Genomic DNA, 22,520 nt, shown 5'->3' with positions numbered 1-22,520 from the left:
AATCTCTTCTGCTGATATTTCTCTGACGAGTTTTTCATTCTGCTGCTTACCTATAAACGGTAGATCTAGGCTGGATAAGAAATTCTGAATCTTATGCTCATCTGCTTTGTCCGGTTGTGTGTATAGCTCAGTGTAATATTCTTCAAATGCTCTCTGAATTTCTTCAAGTTTATTAGTTATCTTATTTGTTCTTAAATTTCGAACTTTATGAATAGTGTTCTCCTGTTGTTGCCTCCTGAGTCTCCATGATAATAGCCTAGCAGCTTTGGGTCCTGCCTCATACCACCGTTGTCTATTATATTTTAATTTTTTTTCAAGTTCCTCACTTAAAATTTTGTGGATCTCTTGTTTAACCAGCCTCATCTGCTCCAATACCTGGGGGCACCTTGTAACAGTGTGCAATTGTTCCAATTTTCCTAAATTTTCCTGCAAATCTGACAGCTTTTTTGCTCTGACCTTCTTTAGGACTGCACATTTTGCAATAATTTTACCCCTAAGGTATGCCTTAGCCGCATCCCATAAAATCGTAGGATTAACTGTTCCATTGTCATTGAGTTCTAAATATGTTTTTAACTCCTGTCCCATTTCTCTTTTAAACAAGTCATTATTTAACAGACCTGTGTTAAGCCTCCATAAGGTGTTTTTGGGGCTAGCTTTAAACCCAATCTTCATAGTTAGTCCCGAATGATCAGATAAATCTCTTTGTCCTATTATACAATCCTTCACTCTGTGGAGATCTTTACTAAAAGTAAAGAAATAATCAATCCTCGAGTACATATCATGTCTCGCTGAATAAAATGTAAATTTGCGTTCATGTTTGTGTAAATATCTCCATATATCTATAAGCCCCAACTCAGACAACATTGTTTTTACTTGTTTCTCTAATTTAGTTCCCCTCCGGTCTCGGTTAGTTGTATCCCATTTTGGATGGAGAAGTAAATTAAAATCTCCTGCACATATACATGTACCAACACTTTCTGCGGCGATAAGACTGAATATCTCCTTAAAGAACCCTGTACTACTACCAGGGGGTGCATATATATTACACAGCGTGACGTCTTCCTGTTCCATCTTCCCTTTCACCAACACAAATCTTCCCTCTTTATCTTTATGTTCTCCAGTAAACTCAAAACCAACCTTGTTCGGTATCAGAATGGCCACTCCTCTTTTTTTGCCAGATCTATGTGAGGCATAATAGATATTTTTGAATCCCATTCTCTTCCACTTCTCATGTTCTTCCTTTGAGAGATGCGTTTCTTGTAGAAATGCAATATCAATTTTTTCCCTTTTTAGCTTTGAAACTATCTTACTCCTCTTAATGGGATTCTTTATACCATTTACATTCAAAGACAATACCTTATAATACTGCATATGTTCTATATATTTCCAACTTATTTTCCTGCACCAACATGCCAATACTCCCAGCCCTCAGAACACATAATAAACACACATGAACAAAGACAGAACTTGTCTTAACCAAATAAACCAGGTCTTCCATAAGAGAGGTTTTTTCTCTCCTCTCAGTCTGGGGGAAATGCCACAGTGTGGGGCCCCTCTCGTTTCCTATTTTAAAAGAAAAAGGGAAACTAAAAAACAAAAACAAAAAACACGTGAGTCACCTGCATCGGCCCCTCACCACTCTATGATCAAAGGGATATCGACGTGCCATATTCCATCACGGCCAGGGGAGGAGGCCATCCAACCATATATCCCCCTGTATTGATCAGCAGCCCGGCGCACCTGTTGTTCCGTTGGTCTTACGATCATCTTAACAGCGAAACGGGGCGGGTGGGGCGCAGGTGTTACTCCTCCGTACCGACGTCCTCCGTGCGCTGGAAAACCTTCAGCTTTTCCCGTACGCTCCCGCGTAGATCAGCTGTATCCCCGGCGCGTCGCGGCCCAACCACGCTCGTCGGTAGGATACTGCTGATCATCTCCGCCGTAACGCCTTTGGGCTTTCTTGTGGCCACCGGTCCCACCGTGTATCCGCGTCTTCTTAGATCCGCCGCAGCTTCCTCCGCGTTATTGTATAGGACCATTCCCGAGTCAAAATGAACCCGCATTTTAGCAAGCGGGGTCTGGAACCGGATGGCGTTTTCTTTAAGTACTTTTTTAACCGGGCCATACTCTTTTCTCTTCATTTGTATGTTTTCGGCATAGTCGTGATCAAAGAAAATCCGTTTCTCCTTTATATATACAGGCTTCTTCCATGCAGCGCGTAGGATTTGTTCTTTAATATTGAACTTTAAGAAGCGCACCACCGTTGATCGAGGGGGCGCCCCCGGCGGCGGCTGCACTCCCAGCGCCCGGTGAGCTCTCTCTATCCCCAGGCTCTTCTCGCTGCCCAAGTCCACACCGTCCCCCAACTCCGATATCATCATGCTTTCCACATACCTTAGCATGGAGGTGCCTTCTATGTTCTCAGGGATGCCATATATCCGTATGTTATTACGGCGTGAGCGCCCCTCCAAATCCGTAACCTTCTCTTGGAGCTGCCTCTGGTTATCCAGCAGCTGAACAATGGCATCCCTCACTCCAATGTCCCATTTCTCCTTCCCTACCATGTTTCTTTCCATTTCTTCCAGACGTTTCCCCACCTCCTCGATCCTGCTTGTGGCGGCGGTAACCTGTTGATTTATCTCGTGTGTTAACTCGCTCATTTGGGCTTTCATGTCCTCTTTCAAACTTGTTCTCACGAGCGATAGCTCCTTCTTCATCTCTGCCTTAAGGTCTTGCATGCCCTCCGCCACTACTTCACTCACCACTTGTCTGAGGGGGCCTAGCGCTGATGTTGCGGCCTCCGCCGCCATCTTCTCGCCCTCTTGCTCGGAGCGTGTTTCATATGTCTTACTCTCAAGTCGCGTTTCTAAGCTTCGGCCTGGGGCTCGTCCCTTCTTATTTTTATCTCCGCTCATTATTCTTAAAGGGGAAGTCGCTTTTAATGAATTATATTCTTGAATTGCGGATTATTTTAGCTATCGATGCAGGAGCTCCTGTTTATGCTGCTACTCTCGCCACCATGACACCGGAAGTCCCACTTATGTATATCTGAACAAACAATTTTAGAAATGTAAAAGTGACCTCACATATATTTTGCGAAGCTATGAAGAAAAGACAACAGTGCACTGAAAAATCACACTGACACACACACACACACACACACACACACACACACACACACACACACACACACACACACACACACAGAGAGAACAGCAAAGACATCAGCTATTGATCTTTAGTTTCTTTCAGTTCTGTGTTGAGTACAGTCAGATCTCTTCAGGCAATGTTGCTGCTTTAAGCCTGTTTGTTGTACACTGACTGTGTGTCTGTACTTTAGAAAAGCTGCCTGTGTACCCACAGGGTTTCCAAATTTGTCATCCTTACTCTTCAGCCAAGTTTTCAGGTGGATTTTAGATGATCAAATCGATTTTACAGCTGATTGAACTTCTTTCCGGCAATGCTGCCAAACAGGAAATGAGGTCATATCTTAGCAACTGTGTCATTTATTTTGACACCAAACCAAATAATTAGATTATACCAAAAAAAAAAAAGTAATTTGACCACTGGGAGGTGCTACAATAAGCAAAAACATGTTTGTTCTTTCAGTCCACAAAGTCACGCTTTTAACATGACCAGATTAAGTTGCCATGGCGACTGAGCCCTGCTGAATCACTTGGACCCCTCTTTGGTGCATGCAGCTATGTTACACTTGAGAATTTTTAGAACAGGTTCAGTAACATCAGTGGCCACTGATGAGATAAAAATGCCGGTTTCCTTCGAATATTTTGTTGTTTCACTCTTGCCTGATCATGTAGACGAGCAGACTTGCTGTTTCATAACTCCCCCGAGGGTCTTTTATCCATATTTTTTGTTGGTTTTTTGGAATTGCAGTTTTGAGGCTGTTACTGACTGCTGTTGGAAGTTGGGGTTTTTTGTCATATAAAAACTTTTAAAAAGTAGAATTAAGCGTTTCATCATTTATATCAGAAGCCGATATGAAGTTCATAATGTCTAATGTGAGTTCTCACATTAACACAAAACCTCCGACATTGTCAGTCGCACCCATGCTGAGCAGTGTCTTCATTTTAATGGTGACACCTCTGGAAATTACACCTGGTGGCCCCTCTCATAAATGGGCTCGGATGACACTGCGCTCGAATGTACGGGAACAAATACGCCACAATTACTGCCACTGTTGGAGGGTGGTCAAAAGAAAAGTATGTCGCACTGTGATCTCACTGCCCACACATTCCCGTCCTGAATCGGAAAGCTAGTTTCTTGTACTCTCTGTGTGAGTAAGTGTGTTTATGCAACCGTGTGAGAGAGAGAACAAGAGAGAGTGCGTGCCAGACACAGAGACTGTAGTGTTTTCAGTTCGTGCAGCAGATTTTGCTACGATAATCAGCTGGATTGTTTTGCTCGCCCAACATCTGTCTCAAACACACACAAACACAACCATTATATAGTCATTACTGTCAGGCTGATGCTGTGCAGCCCTCTCTGACATGCTCTTTCTCTCTTATACATCTCCTTCCTCCTTTCTTTGTCTTGTTCCTATCCTCTCCTGTCTTCTCTTCTTCCTCCAGACGGTTTCGATCTTGGAGCAGCGGCTGACGCTGACGGAGGATAAGCTCAAGGAGTGTTTGGAGAACCAAATGGAAATCGGTCTACATCTCCAGAGAAGCGAGGAGGCTTAACGTTAGTGGTACCAGAGACACATTGATCTGTGTTGTTGGAGGGGGGAAGTGTGGTTGCATCAACACCATACACCGTTGCCATTTGATCACACTGAAAGCAAGGACTGAACCTTAAATGCACACTGAGCCTTCCCGCTGATGTACTGTGTCTGGCTGTGTTGAAAAGAGATATGAGAAGTGAAGGAGTTGAATATTAGAAAAGTTTCAGTACAGCAGTGCTGAGCATGCAGTCGCTTTCCTGCTGACAAAAAGACCCCACTTTACCGCTGTGACACACTGTGTGCGATTGAGCGTAATGGCTGCCTGTACAGGTGTTGACACTTGTGCACAGTGTGTATGTTTTTACCCAGTCTACATTGTGCAGGAGGCCATTAGCCACTGGGGGGGTTTTTTTCACCGAAAAGTGCATATTTGTGTAACCATCAGTCATATTTGTCATTTTTGAAAGGAAGGATGTGGCTCAATGATCCTGTTGCGTTAAGACAGTTACTCAAGACGTTTGTTCTCTGGTAACGTTTACAGAGCCCCCACAGTGCCTTTATTTAGTTTAAGGTGAGAGAATGTTTCCAGCTGACAAGCTTGAGGCCATTTTTATTACTATTTCTATTTTAATTACACAATGCATCTGGTGATAGGTTTTGTTTTTTGTTTTTTTTTACTGAAATTACCATTCTTTAGTGCCTCCAGCAAGTACTGAAAGATAACAGGTTGTTGATTTTCATGGTGACTATAAATGATGCCAGACCTCATATTTTATGTTAAAGTAATGCTGCTTTTTACATTGGTTCTTTTTGTTCTGTCAATAAAACTTTTATCCACTGAAAACAGACTTTTAATAAATGTTTTCACTTCTCAAGTGTGGCGTGAAAGCCAAAGTTAGGTGATGAAATATTTCTGGTTCCCTTTTCGTTATAATGAGTACCATTTTTATAGCTTTGTAGAAAAAAAATGTAACAGGCTATTACTAAGAGACTGGTCATTTTCTCGTTGGGAGAGCTAAAGTTACTGCCAGAGAAGTCATGACTTCCCTGTCTTTGTTGTGCTGAGCAGAAATGTGAGGATCATGAGCTGTGAGCGGTGTCATCCATTGCTCATGGCGAGTAATTTTCAACCCGTTCTTTACCACAGTTTGAGCGATGATTAATTTTTTTTAAAGTATGGGGGTGAATGCTCCTTCCCCGCTTGTGTCCAAAATTCTTCGGTTCCCCCCCGAGTATTTTATGTAACCTGAGCGCTGATGCTGGATCAGTATTTTTATTTTTAGATGCTTCATTGAAAATGTGCCCGAGGCTGCGCTTAGACGCACACTGTGATTTTTCAAAGAACAGATCCATGGTTTTTTTTGTTTTGTTTTTTGTGTGTGTGTTTTGGGTTTTTTTTTTTTAATTCAACAAACTGGAAATATGATTATATACAGTAATGAGTCATCTCGAGGTCGTTGTGGAGGACTCATGGCTGTGCCATTGAGAAGGGAAAATATTAATGCCTGTTTCTTTAAGACCCGGCTCGGGCTCTGCACTAATGGAAAAAGAAGAAAAACAAAACCGGAATTCTGGAGCTGCAATGCCGGGCCCACTCTCTTCCTTCCTGTCTGGGGCCCGGGGACACACATATATATGCACACACACACATGCTCAGACATACGCACTCTCAGAGAGACACTCCAGCCAGAGAAAACAACTCCCTTTACTATGGGCCTCAACCAGACAGCCTGCCAGGAGCACCAGTGCGAGAGAGGAGGGGCTGAAAGAGTGGGTTCAATAACTGCTATGCTTCAGTGTGTGTGTGTGTGTGTGTGTGTGTGTGTGTGTGTGTGTGTGTGTGTGGGAGGGGGTTGGTGAGCCTATGAGGAGAACATCTGGATATGTTTTTCCTGGTGTGCTGTGGTTGCCGCCGCTCTTTGTGTGTATGTGTCAGTGTGTGTTTTAGTGCTTTACTAGTTCAGCGTGTCACGTCTTTACATTGTCCTGTTCCTCGAGGCTTTCTTTTTCCTCAAACATCGCATTATATTCTGACAGATTTATGATGTAGAAATGATAACCAATGGGCTCAGACTGCCAAATGTCTCTGCCCTCTTGGAGCAGGTGGAGAATTTCCCGCCACACAAATTATGCAAACTATCTAAAACCATTTGGTATTCTTAGAACTACAATATGTTGCATGTATCCTAAACATTGAAATAGTCATTTCCCCAGCATAGTGGTCACTGCTTAATGAGCTGATGGGGAACTGGAGGTTTGTAGTTCCAGGAAATAAAAGAGAGGTTGTCTGAGGATCTAAAATACTCAGAACAGATGTGAGGAAGTAAAATAACACAGAAGAGCCCAGCATTCTGGAAACTATAGGTTGTGTAATGTGCAAAAGCTTCCAGGGAATTAGGTGCATTGTACATTTTTACCAGCCCAGTGAGACACATGCAGGGGGTTCACAGAATAATATCGAAATGCTTGGTAAAAACAAACATTACAGTTTCTAATTTATAAAAGAAACCTTAAAAAAGCAGTTGATATTTTCCAAAGATGTATAACCTAATAACAAAGCTTTCTTTATTTCTTTCTAACCTGGATTGCTAAAAAAAAGAAAATCTACAAAAATATTACATCAAAGGGGTTGTGTAGTATGTCAGACAGTGTAAAATGCCTGTAATTTGACTGCAACCTAATTATGCCCCACTTTGAAGCAGCGATTGAATCAGTGATCAGCCCTTTTCTGATAAATGGGTTACCACAGTGTTTAAAGCTGAGACAGAACCCCTCGACTGAAAGTAAGACCACTCTCACTGACATCATAAACCGTTAATACACTTAAATAAGCTTCAAGAACAAAGAGCAGAGATGCTAACCACATTTGACTTATTTTAAGACTGGATGTGTTTTGGAGGTTAAAGTTTCCACTGTTTTTATACCATATACTTTTATTTCATTTTTTTTTATTGGGATTACTTACAGCGCTTAGGAAATGTATTTTTATTTTATTTATGATATTTTCTTAGGCCACTTAAAGCAAAAAAAAAAACTTCAAAAATCAGTTTAAAGCTGGAAATCATGTTGTTTTTTTAATTCTGGAAATAAAGAACAAAATTCACATTTCTATTGCCCAAGATTTGAGCCGGCACACTGGACTTCTCTGGGGATTTGGAAATTGATCAAGCACAACATTCAAACACTCTGTTCGGGAATACAAGTAAATAACTGTAATTTTGCTTCTTGATCAAAAAATAATACAGTGGAACCCCGACTTACGAAATTAATTAGTTCCAGAGGGTCTTTCGTAAGTCAAAATTTTAAGTAACTCAAAGCACCTTTTTCCATCGCCTTTTGAGCGAGGCGATGCTGGCTGAAAACGAAGTTCTTGGTGGAGGCTGAAGAAAGCATACATAGGCATGCATACATACATACGTGTACATGTACATAACATTATGGAATTTAATTCTAAACATTAAAACTAAACTTACATTTACGTTAATTAATGTACGTACGTACACTGTGCAATGATATTTTAACAATTTTTTAAACTCGCTAATATTTATGCCTTATGCCGGCCCCATTATGAATGAACGATAGGCTAATTGCAAACGAAAAGCACACGAAATAGCACACTGCAACAACAATACGTCTTTCACGTGGAACAGCGAAATGCATTTCGCAAACGGATTTCGTTACACTGGCATTTTGTTGTACCACGGGCAAAAATATTGCCGTTAAGTGCCTTCGTAACTTGAATTTTTCGTTACATGGGGTCTTCGTAAGCCGGGGTTCCACTGTAATTTTCTTTTTTGTAAAACCGTAACTTTGGAAGTTTATGGATAACAGCAGTAATTATGTTTCAACATTCAAAATATACTTTTTGGAGCTTGTAATAGTTGTGGATTAACCATTACAGAAACATAAAAAAACATTTTTTAAGTACCAAAGTGGTACATTGGTTGGTCGTCTAATAAATTTGTTCAGCACTCTGCTAGTTTCAGAAACATCACTTATTCTATGTATTGCCGGCCTTTATTTAAAAAAAAAACAAAAACATTATAGTTCTGTTTTTTAGGGGAATACACAGTACAGATCTACAGTTTGGGAAAGTTTCTCTTCCAAGAGAGGTGATTTCCCACCTCTGCTACCTGTTTCCTTGGAGAAACGATGATTAGTACATTTATCAGAAGTGCTTTTGTGATTATAGAATTGCTGTTTTTCCTTTTCCTTAGATTAGATTTGTAGTAACTGTCTCTATCTGTTTCTCAATCATCTGAAAATGAAAGTCAGACATTCAAAAAAATTTTATTTAAATGTAACACTATAAATATTTTGATAATCTGAAAGGATGCGCTGTTTATTCTTTCTAGAATTTTGTCCATAAATTCTTTTTTTATCGGTTGTATGTGGATAAAAGAGAAAATTGTTAAAGGAAAGCTGTTATTTCTACCAGAGTAGATATACATGAGCCACAGTTCAAACTAAGCCTTACTTAACAGTTTTAGATCACTTCTCTAAGCCAGCTTTCTCTAGTTTGGTTTGAAAGACGAGGTTTGAACAGCAGATGGGCAGGGCTTCTGTACACATGACCACTAATTGTGTGATGTCAACTTGTCTGCCGTTTTAGACATGTAACAACCATGGTGACAATGTACGAAAGCGTGAAAAAGGCCGGAGTCACTCAAGCTGTGACACAGTGGTCTGCAACCATCTCACAACTAGCCAGCAATAGGGAAACAAACGTGCATTCCCCAATTGGTATAATCAGGTAGTTGCTGGAGGCTGATGGCAATTGCTGGGAAAATGATTGCTCAAGTCAAAGTCATTCAGGTCTACAGACAATCAGTGACTCCCTGGCAACCACCTATCACTATGGAAAAATGTGTATTTCCCCAACTGGTTGGCAAAAACTTCCTTGTGATTGCTTTGTTCTCTAACAATTGCTGCAGACATATAGTGCTGTGAAAACGTATTATCCCCCTTTGCTAATTTGTTATTGCATGTTTCAGATCATCAAACTAATTTTAATATTATTCAAAGATAAGCCGAATAATTATGAAATGCAGTTTTCAAATTATGATTTTATTTAATAAGCGAAAAAAGTTATCCACACCTAGCTTGACCTTTGTTTTAAAAAAAGGTTATCCCTTGCTAAACCTAGTAGCTTCCAGTTCTTGATCGCAACTTAAGCATCAAGAACTGCAGTCAAGTATTTGCAATAACTGGAAATGAGTCTCAATCATCTCAATCGTCTAAAACTAAGAAAATTCCAAATGGAGACTGTTTGTACTCAGAGTAAAGCTTGCCCCTCATGTTGGCTGCAGGATGGAGGCACAATTTTTACTTGCAAACCAGCTTCCTGCTTGTGTTGCACTTTTCCCGCATTTTCCTACCTCTGGGCTAGTAGTTGGCAAGTATTTGTTGACAAACATGAAAACCTACTGACAACCATGACAGTCTGCTAGCAATCGAAGACATTGCTAGGAGGCTTTTGGTGCTTTTCAGCTTTCATGCAATGATTTCACCCAGCAACGGCGGAAAACGTCAAAGAACCACTGCCGGTAAGTTGAGGAATACACGTTTTCCTAGCAAACAGTGGTTGCAACCAACACTGATTGTACATATGCTGACATGATTTAAACTGTGGCCATGTTTAATATTAGCTTCCACCATTGTAACAATCCATACAGTGCTATGCAAAAGCAGTGAGCCGGCCCTTGTCTCTTGACGTACGAGAAGAGTTGACATCTTTGAGTGATTTGAGATTACTCATGTGTGCCCTTCTTATTTTGAGACATTTCACTGCAGCTTTCTGTATATGAATGAAAATAATGAAAAGGAGAATGGGCTCCCTTTTCATAGCTTTGGGGTTGTTAAAACCATCTAATTCCTCACTGACTGGTCTCCTTTAAACCTGTGATGATTCCAGCTGAAAGATTTGGGTGAACAGTTTGCCTCTTAACAAGTTTATTCTGAAATGTACAAAAGTCTGAAAGTTTACTTTGATCAGGCTTGTTTTCATATGTTGATTGTGTTGTCATAGTCGATGAACATACAGTTCATAACACGCTGACAAACCATTTTTATCTGCAGAGATTAGTGCTTTTTTATTAACTTAGGAACTTGGATAATAATTAGGGCAGTATGCAATAAATAATTTTTCACGCAAAGTAACTTGACAAATAGAGCCTTAATCCTGCCGTGGCTGTTAAAAAAAAAAAAAAATCCCCTGTGCCTCATTTCCTGCTTCACCCCTCCTTTACCTCTGCTTTCACTCCCCTCACTGCCTCCCACTTCTTTCCCTCTGAGACTGAGCCGTGCTTGACGGCGGTGGCTGAGGTTTGGCGCTCTGCTCTTCCAGCCCACGCCTCAGCTTTTGCTCCAAAACCATCTTTTCCATTCATTCCCAAAGGGATTGAAGGGATGGCGGGAGCTACGTTAATTTTTTGTTCTTCTTCTTCCACTAACAAGAAAGGTTTTTAATTTTGTTGACCAACCAGGCTTTTTGGGCAGTCTGAAAAAGACGCTGCAGTTCATCTAAAAAGCATTTCCAGCTGCCCTCTTATCATCAGTTTATATCTGGATTCATTTCAGCAAACAAAAAATGTATTCTCATCTGCCGCTCAGCAAAGATTTCCATTCTATACACATCTATAATTTAGATTTGCTAAATATATGCAGTAGTAGTTCATGTTGCCTCAGTTTTGAGAAAAGCGTTAGAACACGAAGCTTCCATCTATGTATTACAACCTGTAAATGCTCCAAAGGTTAGCTCTAAATCAGACATTGGTACTGCCGAGGTGACACAAATAAAACCAGCTTGCACACGTTACACTTTGTGTTAAGACTGAGTTTAAAATTAATGGCCTACTTTACATCGGGCCAACCCATAAAGCAAACCTAGTGATAAGTCAGAAAACACCACCCCTTTCTCAAAGCCTTGCCTCACCTTAAGCTCACCTGAATCTCTAAAGGTCGACTGTGCTGACACACACCCATAATTTAAGAAAGCCAATCACCAGAAACATTGCAGAAAAGTTTCTGATGACTTCCAAAGTACGTAATTCTTTCTTCAGTTTCATTATGCACAACATTAAATTCCCCTAAATCCCTGACAGAATACAAGAGACATGACCTTATTCACCACTATTGTTTTTCAGTTGATACTGCAGTAATAAGGTTTTTATGTACTCATTATTTTGTTGTCAAAATAAATAAAAGTGAAGGAGCATTAATAAAAGAAGATGACACTTTCTACAAGTCTGTTGTTACAATTTGACAATTTAGTGTGATGGAACATGAGTTGAACAAATGAGAAATAAAGTAATTAGGATCTCTCAGTCTGGAAAAACCATTTCTAAAGCTGTGGGACTCCAGTCAGCCATGCTGAGAGCCATTATGCGCAAATGGCTAAAACAGGGAACAGCGGTGAACCTTCCCAGGAGTCGCCGGCCGACCAAAATTACTTCAGGAGCAGATGTGACACTTCCAAGAGGTCACAAAGGAACCCAGGACAACATCCCAAGAACTGCAGACCTCACTTACCTCAGTTAAGGTCAGTGTTCATGACTTCACCATAAGAAAGAGAAAAATGGTCTGCGTGGCAAACACTTTTTCACACCACTGTAAAAACAATAGCTGAAAATAGTCTAGACTAACTTTTCAGAACTGTTTTTTGTTTCTCTTGTACTTACACCATGTGATCGACCAATCACATGGTAGTAACTATGGCATTTAGATATGTAGGCATGGTCAAGATAACCTGCTTAGGTTCAAGCTAAGCTAAGACAGGCTAGTCTGAGTATCTCACAAACTGCTTTGAGATTTGCATTGTGGATATGCAGCCAACAGATCTGCAGCAACTGTGTAAAGTTATCATGCCAATATGAACCAAAAGTCACGAGGGGTGTATCCTGCACCTTGTTGAATTGGTGCCATGAAGAATTGAGGTGGTTTTGAAGCCAAACGAAGGCTATATGCACACTAATGAAGAATATTTAAACTGCACACAGCATTTCTCAGAAACACTGCCACGAGGTACAGGTGTTCAAAATGCAAACCTCACATCAAAAGTGATGAACTTAGTCTAAATGAAATTCTTTTGTAACGTGAGCTCAGATTACATATTATCTTATGTGTTCATGACAAACTAATAAGAAACTTTAAGCAAACTCCTAAAAAAAAAAACCTGGATTCTACCCACTTCTATTCTCATGCATTCAAAGAGCTGAACTGTTTCAATGCTTATATTCCGTTCCACTACTAACAATATTCCACTTTAGTGCTAATGTGAAGTTATCTTGACATACAGCAGTGACCTGTTTAACCTTAGGTGACGTGATGGTAGCAGCCAAAGTGTGATTCAAATTTATGTCATTATTTCACGCTATAAAGTCAGTGTTATGATTTCTGAATGCCCTTCAAGTGAATTTCTTGAACTGGAGATCCATTTTATTTATTTATTATTATGAGGTAAACCCATAAAGCTAACTTTTAATAGTATTTATATAACAGTTTTAGTTATGAAATCATTTATATATTCTTAAAATTACTCAAATGAATCTTGTGTTTGTGTTCTGTCAACTCCTTTCGCTTGGAGCACACTGAGCTTTAACAGAGAGGAGAAAAGTGAAACTGTGGAACAGATCGTTAGGGTGTCACTTGGTCACCTTTGACCATCTGTCTTTATAGCTCTGCCTCTGAGCTGTCAGAGTGATATAATGGGGTGAGGTTGAAGGTGTGTGTGCAAACGAGAGCGAGACAGGGAAGTGTGGACTGAGTTAACATACAATGAGTCACCGCTCACTCGCTCATCGGCTTTTACAATCTTGCCTATGTAGGTATAGTGTGTTTGCTCTGTGATTAGATACAGTAGGCAGGGTTACAGAACAAGGTTAAAAAGATGTAAATGTTAAAATAAAAAGGTTCATTGTTGCTTTTGTCGTGTTGGCTCAATGATTTATTAAATACTCAAACTGGGAACAAAACCAGTGTGTTTTCTGGAACTGATCCAAACTGCGAGAGCAGCAGTGTGATTTTGAGGACTGGTTGGGTGACTCAGTTTACGGATGGATTTCTCCTGTTAACTCTTTGATGGTCAAAATGTGTGTTTACTCCTGAAAGGTTTGTAGGCCATTCATTTTTCTGAAGCAAGCAAACCATCAGCTCTAGTGAAGAGTTTTTGAGTCAGCCCACAAGATTTCCCACCTTACTGTGAAAACTACTCCTTAAAAATTCTATGCAAATAATTTGTTGTGGCAAAAAGCATACTGTGCAAAGGTTTAACGGCTGTATGTCTGTCAATATGCAGTCCAATAAATTTATCTTTCAACTTCAAATAAAATGCTGTAAACAAAAAATTTAGTGGGCTCCATTCACAAAAGCTGAATGCAAACATTTACTACACAGGCTTGACTGTGTTAGAAAGCTTACTCACACTTTTGAACTTTGACTAATGAGCCTCGATTTGTTTAATTCTGTTGGTAGGGTTTCGGCATAACTGACATGAAAGCATGGCTCCATCCTGACTTGCGTAATCAGGCTGGTAGTGGTAAAATGGTCATTCCCAATGGTCATACTTTGGGCCCAAAATGGTTTTTAAACATCACAATGAGTTCACCGCCCTGACTCTTATAGCCTCCACAATCACCAGATCAGATCAGTAAAGCACTTTTGGGATGCGGTGGAACAAGAGATTTGCATCGTGGATACATGACCAACAGATCAGCAGCGAGGGAACATGCTCCATGTTTCTCAGGTTTCTGTTCTTTCTAATTGCCTTGGTTTTTACATCAACTCAAATAGAAACACTTAGGAAAGCTGTGCTTTTTTCTGGCTTCCTCCTCAGACACTATTGTTTCGATTTCTTCAGTCAGACTTTCTTCTGCTTTTTTATTATTGTTTTTGCCTTTGTGATGCAAGCTTTTCTCTTACAGAAACCATCATGACTTTCTCCACTTCACTTCTAGATAAGCTTGTTTCCTTAGAAGAATGATAATGTGACAGACGTGCAGACAGCGAGCATGAGCCTTTGGGTTTACAGTAAGCCTAATCCACTATTGTGTGTGGTGTTAAAACAGAACTGGCAGGTGTGCGCGTTTCATAAATCAGGTGGTAATTTTGAGCCGTGTAAGAACATTTCTAGTCTTACTGACTGCTTAAAGCATTTGAGTAGTACATATTAATGCATGTGTTGATATATCTTTATTCTATACACTTTTAAACCTTTATCTCATATCCCTGGCAATTTCGAATTACCAATCAACCTTAAAATGTCTTTAGTAAGACACAACATGAAAACTTCACAGAGAAAAGCATCAGCAAAGTTTAAGTCTTCTTGCTATGAGGAGATGGTGCTAAACACTATTAAATTCCTGTGTGCTGAAGATGTACTAAACGTGATGATATTATGTGACGAGTCTTCATATGAAATAATCCTCACAGCCAGTTGCCATCTTCTAGACAACTTTGGTGCATCAAGTCAGTGATAAAACAGCAACAAGATGAAGTGAGCCTGCTGTCAGTTAGCAATTGAATGGGGTCAAATGACAATTCCAAGCAATCCATTGTGATAACGTGGCAATTTATTGGATTAAACTGACAAAAGTCTCCGGACATCTACATGTGCAGACATTCACATTAAACTAAAATTCAAATAACATCTCACAGATCTGAAATAAAAATTCAGAAATTCCTCCACAAATACTGACCTGTTGCGAAGACACGTGTTGTAGACGAGTTGCGCTCATCAACACAGAGTGATTCAAAATGAGTGCAACGCCTCTGTGTTTGTATATTAGATGGCAGCTATTTGTAAACCTTTGCCGATCTGTCCCAGAGTGGTTGAAGTCAGTCCGAGTCCAACCGCAATTGTTTGGAGACAGGTTGCCTCCCACAGGACGACCTGTGCAGTCGCCTCACAATCCAAAGTCTTTGTCAAGAAGTTGATGGTTTCGTACCAGTTGACCAGTTGGTCATCGCAGCTACTTAAAAAATGACAGCAAAAATAAAAAATTCAGTGCAGTCTGTGAGCAACCACCGAAGCTGTTGCCTGATTTTTACTCTAGTGTGACAGAGTCATAAAGAGGCTACATGCAAATCTGTGAACAAATGAAAGTGATAAGTGGACATGTAGTGCATCAGATTTTATATTCTTTTTAATGACTTTTTTATTTATTTACTTTTTCTCCTGAAAAGTGTTTCATATTTCCTTTTTCCCACAAATGAAACATAACAAACTCAGACGTTTTCCTCAACACAAGACGGCAATCTGCAGAGACATCAAGCTGATATTTCTGTAAACTAACCTACATTAGTGTTCTTGTCTTCTCGTAGATGCACCTAAAAATAAATTATCTTCCTGGTTTTGTAACTGTATACTTACACAAATAGGTTTATTGCTCGAAATGCAATTACCATCAAGCTGCTGGCACATTATTATCAAAGGGTACAATCCACTTCCACAGTACATAAAACATTACATAAGGTAGTCTTGTCAGTTTTGTGTCTAACTAACTCTATCTGCCTGTATTGTGTATGCTTTTCATTTCCTCCTGAAAACCGAACTTAAAATCTATAAACCAGTAATGATTAACTATTCCAATCACAGTGCCGGTATAGATTTGATTACTGTGTAGCACCAAAGTACAGAGTGACTGATCAGAGACAGATACGACTCCTTAATACATTTTCCAGGCCTGTTTTTATCTGTAGACAACCTGTGTGTTTGGTGGGGGGTGAGGAAACAGCAGAGGAAATGCCACTGCTAGCATGGGAGAGGGGTGGCCACCTCACTCCATCACTGAGGTGAGTGGGTTTAAACCACAGTCGGCCTTAAAGAGACCTCGAACAGAAACAAAACCCACGTCTTATGGCCAAGTTGATGTGTTCGGTGTCTGTAGGAACAAAGAGGGAGAAGTCAATCATAAAGTTTTGTGTGCAGCCTCAGGAAAAAGAAAAAAGTAGCTGATTTTATCTGGGAAGCACTACAAATCCTTTATAATGAGGATGAATTACATTTTTTCTTAATAAGTAAATGCAGTTCAGATCTGAGAACATATATCTCTGACTGTTACACTTACTTTTCTGGCCGCTGAATAGAGTCCAGAGTAATTTCCCAGTTTATGAGAATATTTTCTGCTTTGAAAATGATCATTTTAACATTTTTCTTGTTTACAAAAGCCCAAACGAACCTCACATATCCAATTAGCATTATTTTCTCTGCCCTTTTGCCTTCGAAATGTATTAACGTTAAACTGTGATTTGAATTCTCCTCGCAGCTATTGTGTTTATTATCTCATTTTTAATGTTGAATTAAAAACAATTTTTGAACATTTGTGCACACGGCGTCTAAGCTGCAGGTCTCTTGGTGGAAGTTACGATGACACTGGTGAAGTGTCATTTGGAGACACACGGTAGTCTGAGGCAAACAGCCAGTAAAAACGCATTGAAGATGGATCCCAGTTTCTGACCAAACTGAATTTTAATTTTCAGAAATAGAAGATGAGTCGCTGTGTGAGCAGTTTGTGAGAAATGCAAAACATTGCCTTCCTTTCTTCTTCTGTGAATTTCAGCTAAGATAACACTTCACCTCTTTGAGATTTGTCACAGAATAAGATTCATCTTTGGGGTTTTTGGGGGGGGATTCTGCATGGATTTGTGTAACATTTTCAGTATGTGTCTTTTCATTCAAAGAAAACGTACTTCACACAGAAGTGTCAAATGATTTGAATGATAGGCCAACTTCTGATTTTCAAACAGGACTCTGCACACTGTGCTTCAGAAAATTGCATAACCATTCTGGAGGATAGATTAAGATGGAATTAAGGGCTCTCCAATCTGGCAGCAGTTTTTTTTTTTCCATAAGTAAAGGCTCTGTGTCAGAGGCAAATAAAATTACACTGTATATGTGTTTTTCTTTCTCTTGTTTGTTTTTGAATTGGCTATTTAAATATATATCTGCACCTATGACCTTTTGTCATATTTTATTTTAATGCTTTCTAATAGTAAAGCTTCTTAAATCCCCCACAGCATCAGTGCATGGATGAATGTAGTTTTCCAAAAGTGGTGTTGACATACACAAGAGGTATTGTGAAACACAAAATATGTGTACGTAACGAATATGAAAGCCCCCACACTTTTCAGTATGGCAGATTAAAGGCTGTTGATGCATGCGTGAGCAAGCAGTTTCACAATGGTGAGTTAAGCTTCAATGAGCCTTGTCATTGTGATACACATCTAAGTCCCTACATGAACTTATTGTGCAATTCATTCTGTTTTTGAACCTTTACATCTGTCTCAGTCATCTGCTGAGCAAAACAGTTAACCAAGACTAAACCCAAATCTAAGTGTGGGAGGAAAAAAGATTTTAGTTAACGGCAAAAATAAAAACTAGACCTCAGATTAAATCGTCAGTGTGACAACGGAAACGGGATATCTATGCTGTTATTAACTTTCTTCAATCTTGCATTTGATAAACGCACCACAAGCTACGATTAAAAACCAAAAATGAAAACTGAAACTAAAACATACTAAACTGATATTTAACATTTTTAAAACAGTAAAGACTAAACTGAAACCAGGAAAACCCGCTGATTTGGAGAAAAACGGAAACTTAAATGAGCCAAAGATAAAACCTTAAAACGAAACACAGTTGTAAATATAAAGAAAATGACAAAACAATTATAACTTGGGCCCCGAGTCACTCGTTTTGAAGTGGGAAGGCATCAGATGGAGAAAAAAAGCGATTTAAGTTGCATTCAAATCAAACGGTGATGACCTTTTGATGGTTGTTTGCATACATTTCTAAAATGATTGAACAACACCCACACACCAGACCAAGGGGATCAGCTTTGACTGTTTAAATCTCAAACATGCAGCTAAATGAATTTATACTGTTTTACTGCAGCCAGCAAAGCTGCACTGCAAGCCTCGTCTCCTGAGCTGAAGTCAGGGCTCTAACACAGGAAAATGTGCTTATTTATTAGACCCTCTCATCTTCTGACAGCTGACAGGAAGCCAGCTAAACAGCAACAGCTGGAAAAGGGAGTTTTTCCTTCCCACTGTCGCCAAAGTGCTTGCTCATAGGGAGCCATATGATTGTTGGGTTTTTCTCTGTATCTATTATTGTTCAAGGTTCAAGGTTCTTTATTATTTGTCACATGCATAGTTATACAAGTATAACACACAGTGAAATGTAGCCATTTGTACGATCTACTGTACAATATAAAGCGCCTTGAGGCGACTGTTGTTGTGATTTGGCACTATATAAATAAAATTGAATTGAATTGGTTATAAGCTAACATTATGTTAGCTAATGTTAAGCTTGGTTGACCTGAAGATCAAACTTTCCATCTGATTAATAACACTGGGTCAGCAAGAAAGACGCACTGAAAGGAGTCTCTGAACTCTGTCATGGGTGGCTGATAGTTGGTGTTGTACGTTACCACCTCAGTTCAGTGACAGTCATTCCTGTTGGGTATAAATGCCCCCCTTAACTCTGCTCTCAAACCATTGTAAAATGTGAACATTTATATCCTTTTAGTGCAGGTGTGGCGGCCTACACAAACACTACCTATCATCCACCTATAATGCAGTCTTGAGATCCCTGCCTGGCATTTCAACCCCCAATCACACTTTGACCCATGTGACCTTAATTACTCACATGATGGCAGGGTGGGTCAGTGACTCTCAGTACCAATTCTAAGTTGACAAGCCCAGTTAGGATGAATGCCTCATTCTATCTGAAATGAGGAATCAGAAATCCAGAGTTGCTGGTCTTTTTTAGCTAGAATGCCCCTTTTTGCGTGGACTTCTCAGTCGGTAGGCACAACTTTTCATTTCAAGGTGGCAATGGTGAACCTATACAATAAGAAAGCTGAAATCAAGCATTACATCTTTTACTGGAATGCAGTCAACTCAGGTATGACTCTCACGCCCAGCTTCCAGATCCAGATTCAAAAGTAAAAGGCACACAGCATAAATACCTGGGACTCCCCATCGGCTTTTAAAACTGAAGATGCCTCTTTGATCGAAGTTTAACATACAAAGAAGCCCAGTTACCTGCAGCTCAGATGCTTGAGACTACCATGACCATGATGGCTGAGAGCCTACACAGACAGGAACTGAATGGGCACATAATAACTCAAAGGCGATTTCTTCAAATTTAACCTGCTAGATTGTTTTTTTTTTTTTAAAGCCAGCAGAACAAGTGCAAAATGCAAGATTTGCTAAAGTGTCTACTTTTTAATGTGCTAACTTGTGCTTTAACAGATTGAACTCCGATGTGCGTGTGGCACAGCAGGCCGTGCAATGAACTGATCTGAAAGAGATCATCTTTCTGTCTTTCGATTTTGTTGACTTTCAACAACAAATTATACCCTCTGTTAGAGCTTCATAATGAGTACAGTTTCAGATTATAGTGCTATAATTATGAAAATAAATGATGATAGTTTTGTTTACTATCAGAGAGCTGTTTGCAGACAAACAAAAACACACGCAGTGCGGCTCCACACTCGCTCAGAGACCCTGTTGTCCATGAAGTGAGTGGAAACACAAGAGCCCTAAAGTTTGTGTGTGTGTATGCGAGTGTTTGTGTTTTGTTAGTGAGTGAGTGCGTATGTGTGTAAGTCACTGGGGGGGGATAAAGAGTCATTGTCTGCAGCTGGTGCATCCCCCCACTCCTCCTCTCTGCAGCTGTGAGGAAATCAAACGCTGCTCTTTTCCCCCTCTCTGCCTCTGTCACAACCTGCTGATGCCTTATTAGGTCATTCGTGGTGAAACGTAGTGACAATTTGTGTAGCAGGTACACCAGTGAGCTGGCAGAGATGGAAGAATGCCCTGCATAACACCTATATATATATATATATATATATATATACATATATATGTGTATATATATATATATATATATATATGCATATATATATATATATGTGTATATATATATATATACGCATATATATGTGTATATATATATATATATATATATATATACACATATATATATATATATATATATATATATATATATATATATATATATATATATATGCATATATATGCATATATGTGTATATATATATATATATATATATATGCATTTAATGGCTGGGGGGATGCACCAGCTGCATTTAATGGCTTAAATGCAGAGAGGAATTTCCCCACAAGGATCAATAAAGAGTACATTACATTATACGTAAATTTCAGTTTTACTGGTACCAGGCCTCTGGAGACTGGGAGCAGTCTGTTAGTTGGTGTTTTGGTAAATCTAAAGGCGTTTGGATTTAAACTGGCACGTTTGTGATGGCAGGATGAGCTGCAGCGGTTATTCTGCCCGGTATTCAAACCCAGGACTCACTTGCTGTAAAGCAACAGAGCTGTGCCATCTCCCCAACACCTTTTAAACTCATACAGCTGTGTATCATTGCACTCCCATCTACGTGCTTCAGTGTCAGGAGTATATATATTCTCTGTGATGGCCCAGGCCATGTTAAAGCCAAAGAATGTGCATCCATTATTCATGTTCTTTAGCGACTTTTAGTTTTGGGGGGTTTGTGTCAAAGAGGAAGAATTTTTTTAGATTTTTCTTTTCTTGGAGACCATTCACAGACGATGACTGTCCCTCTCTGAGCGGTTACAGAAACTGATTTCATGAATAACCTCTGTGCTCGTACTCATCTGTTTTTCACAGCCAGATTGGTCAAATTCTCCATGGTGTGATTTTCGGAGGATAGTCTCTACAGCTTCCATTGGTGATATCATCCTCATTTTATACCTCCTCATTAGTACCACTGGTCTGAAGGTGGCCACACATCCCTCTGTATTCTTTCCCATCTTTGTGAAATCTTAACGTAAGATGTGTTTTTAAATTCTTCCGACAGTTTTTCTCCATTTGAAGCCATGATGGACACATGCAGTGAGACGCAACCCAGTGGTCCGATCTTATGATAAATCTTTTTTTTATTACCTTTTTAATGAAATTGGGCTAATTAGACATTACAGACGTACTCTACTTTGCTTCGATATGTAGATGTGTATGCAGATATTTTTTGTTTAATAGTTACGTGACACTCAATTTGCTTAACACAGAAGATAAAAACATCCTCTGAAAGTTGTACAATGCTTTAAGTCAGTAAAAAGAGCTAAATCAAAATTTCAAAAATCAGTAACATAAAGAAAAAACTTCAGATCGGTAACGTAAAATTGTTACCTTAAGCTGTGGGTATTTGGCTGTAATCATTGTAGGTTTATGGTCTAAAGGCTGGAAAGAGTTTTTCAGCTCCACCTTCTTGGCTGCTGCGGTAGAAGGGTCTCATTCTGATGTGTACAATCAACAAAACATTTTTAAAGACAGCTGCTTTTTGACTGGAGAATATTATATTATAACTATATTTGAGCATCATGACCTTTAATTGATGTGTGTATTTTTTTTAATTGTTGTTGGCAAATGAGACATATGTCACTTTAATTTTCCATTTTTAAAATACCAGATGTTATAATTTCCCCTAGCTCTAATTTCGAAACAGAGTTTGGCTGAAATATAAATGTCCTCTGTGGTTTTGGGGGGGGACGACAGACAATTATTCACACCTATAGGTAGTTAACTTAACACACATGTCTTCGGCCTGTGGGAGGAACCCGTCCCCTGCTAGATGATGGTAAACCACCACACTGGTACTGGTTTGTGATGTCAAATATGATTTTGTAATATCTTAGAAATTATAAAGCCAACCTGGAAAAAAAATCTTAGTATTAGTAAGTAAAGTCACCTTTCTGTTATGTCCAGTAATATTATAACCAAACCTGTGTAGGTGCACAGAGTGAGTGGGTTAATATGTTGTGGAGACTAAAGGAA

At 39.5% G+C, this 22,520-nt stretch overlaps 1 protein-coding gene across 5 annotated transcripts in view; it reads left to right on the top strand.

Annotated features, from left to right (window-relative positions):
- The window catches only part of poc1a (POC1 centriolar protein A), a 69,366-nt gene extending 63,853 nt beyond the window's left edge, over positions 1-5,513 (top strand). For all 5 annotated transcript variants that reach the window (XM_026167736.1, XM_026167733.1, XM_026167735.1 and 2 more), the window contains one exon: positions 4,590-5,513. In XM_026167736.1, coding sequence (XP_026023521.1) covers positions 4,590-4,700 — 111 coding nt within the window. In that variant the 3' untranslated portion in view covers positions 4,701-5,513. The remainder of the gene's footprint in view (positions 1-4,589) is intronic.
- The last annotated feature ends 17,007 nt before the right edge of the window (positions 5,514-22,520 follow it).

The sequence above is a fragment of the Astatotilapia calliptera genome, chromosome 5 (assembly GCF_900246225.1).
Source record: "Astatotilapia calliptera chromosome 5, fAstCal1.2, whole genome shotgun sequence".
In the NCBI taxonomy this organism is placed as follows: Eukaryota; Metazoa; Chordata; class Actinopteri; order Cichliformes; family Cichlidae; genus Astatotilapia; species Astatotilapia calliptera.
Note: the sequence above shows the minus strand (reverse complement) of the source record. Positions and strands in the feature narration are given on the sequence as shown.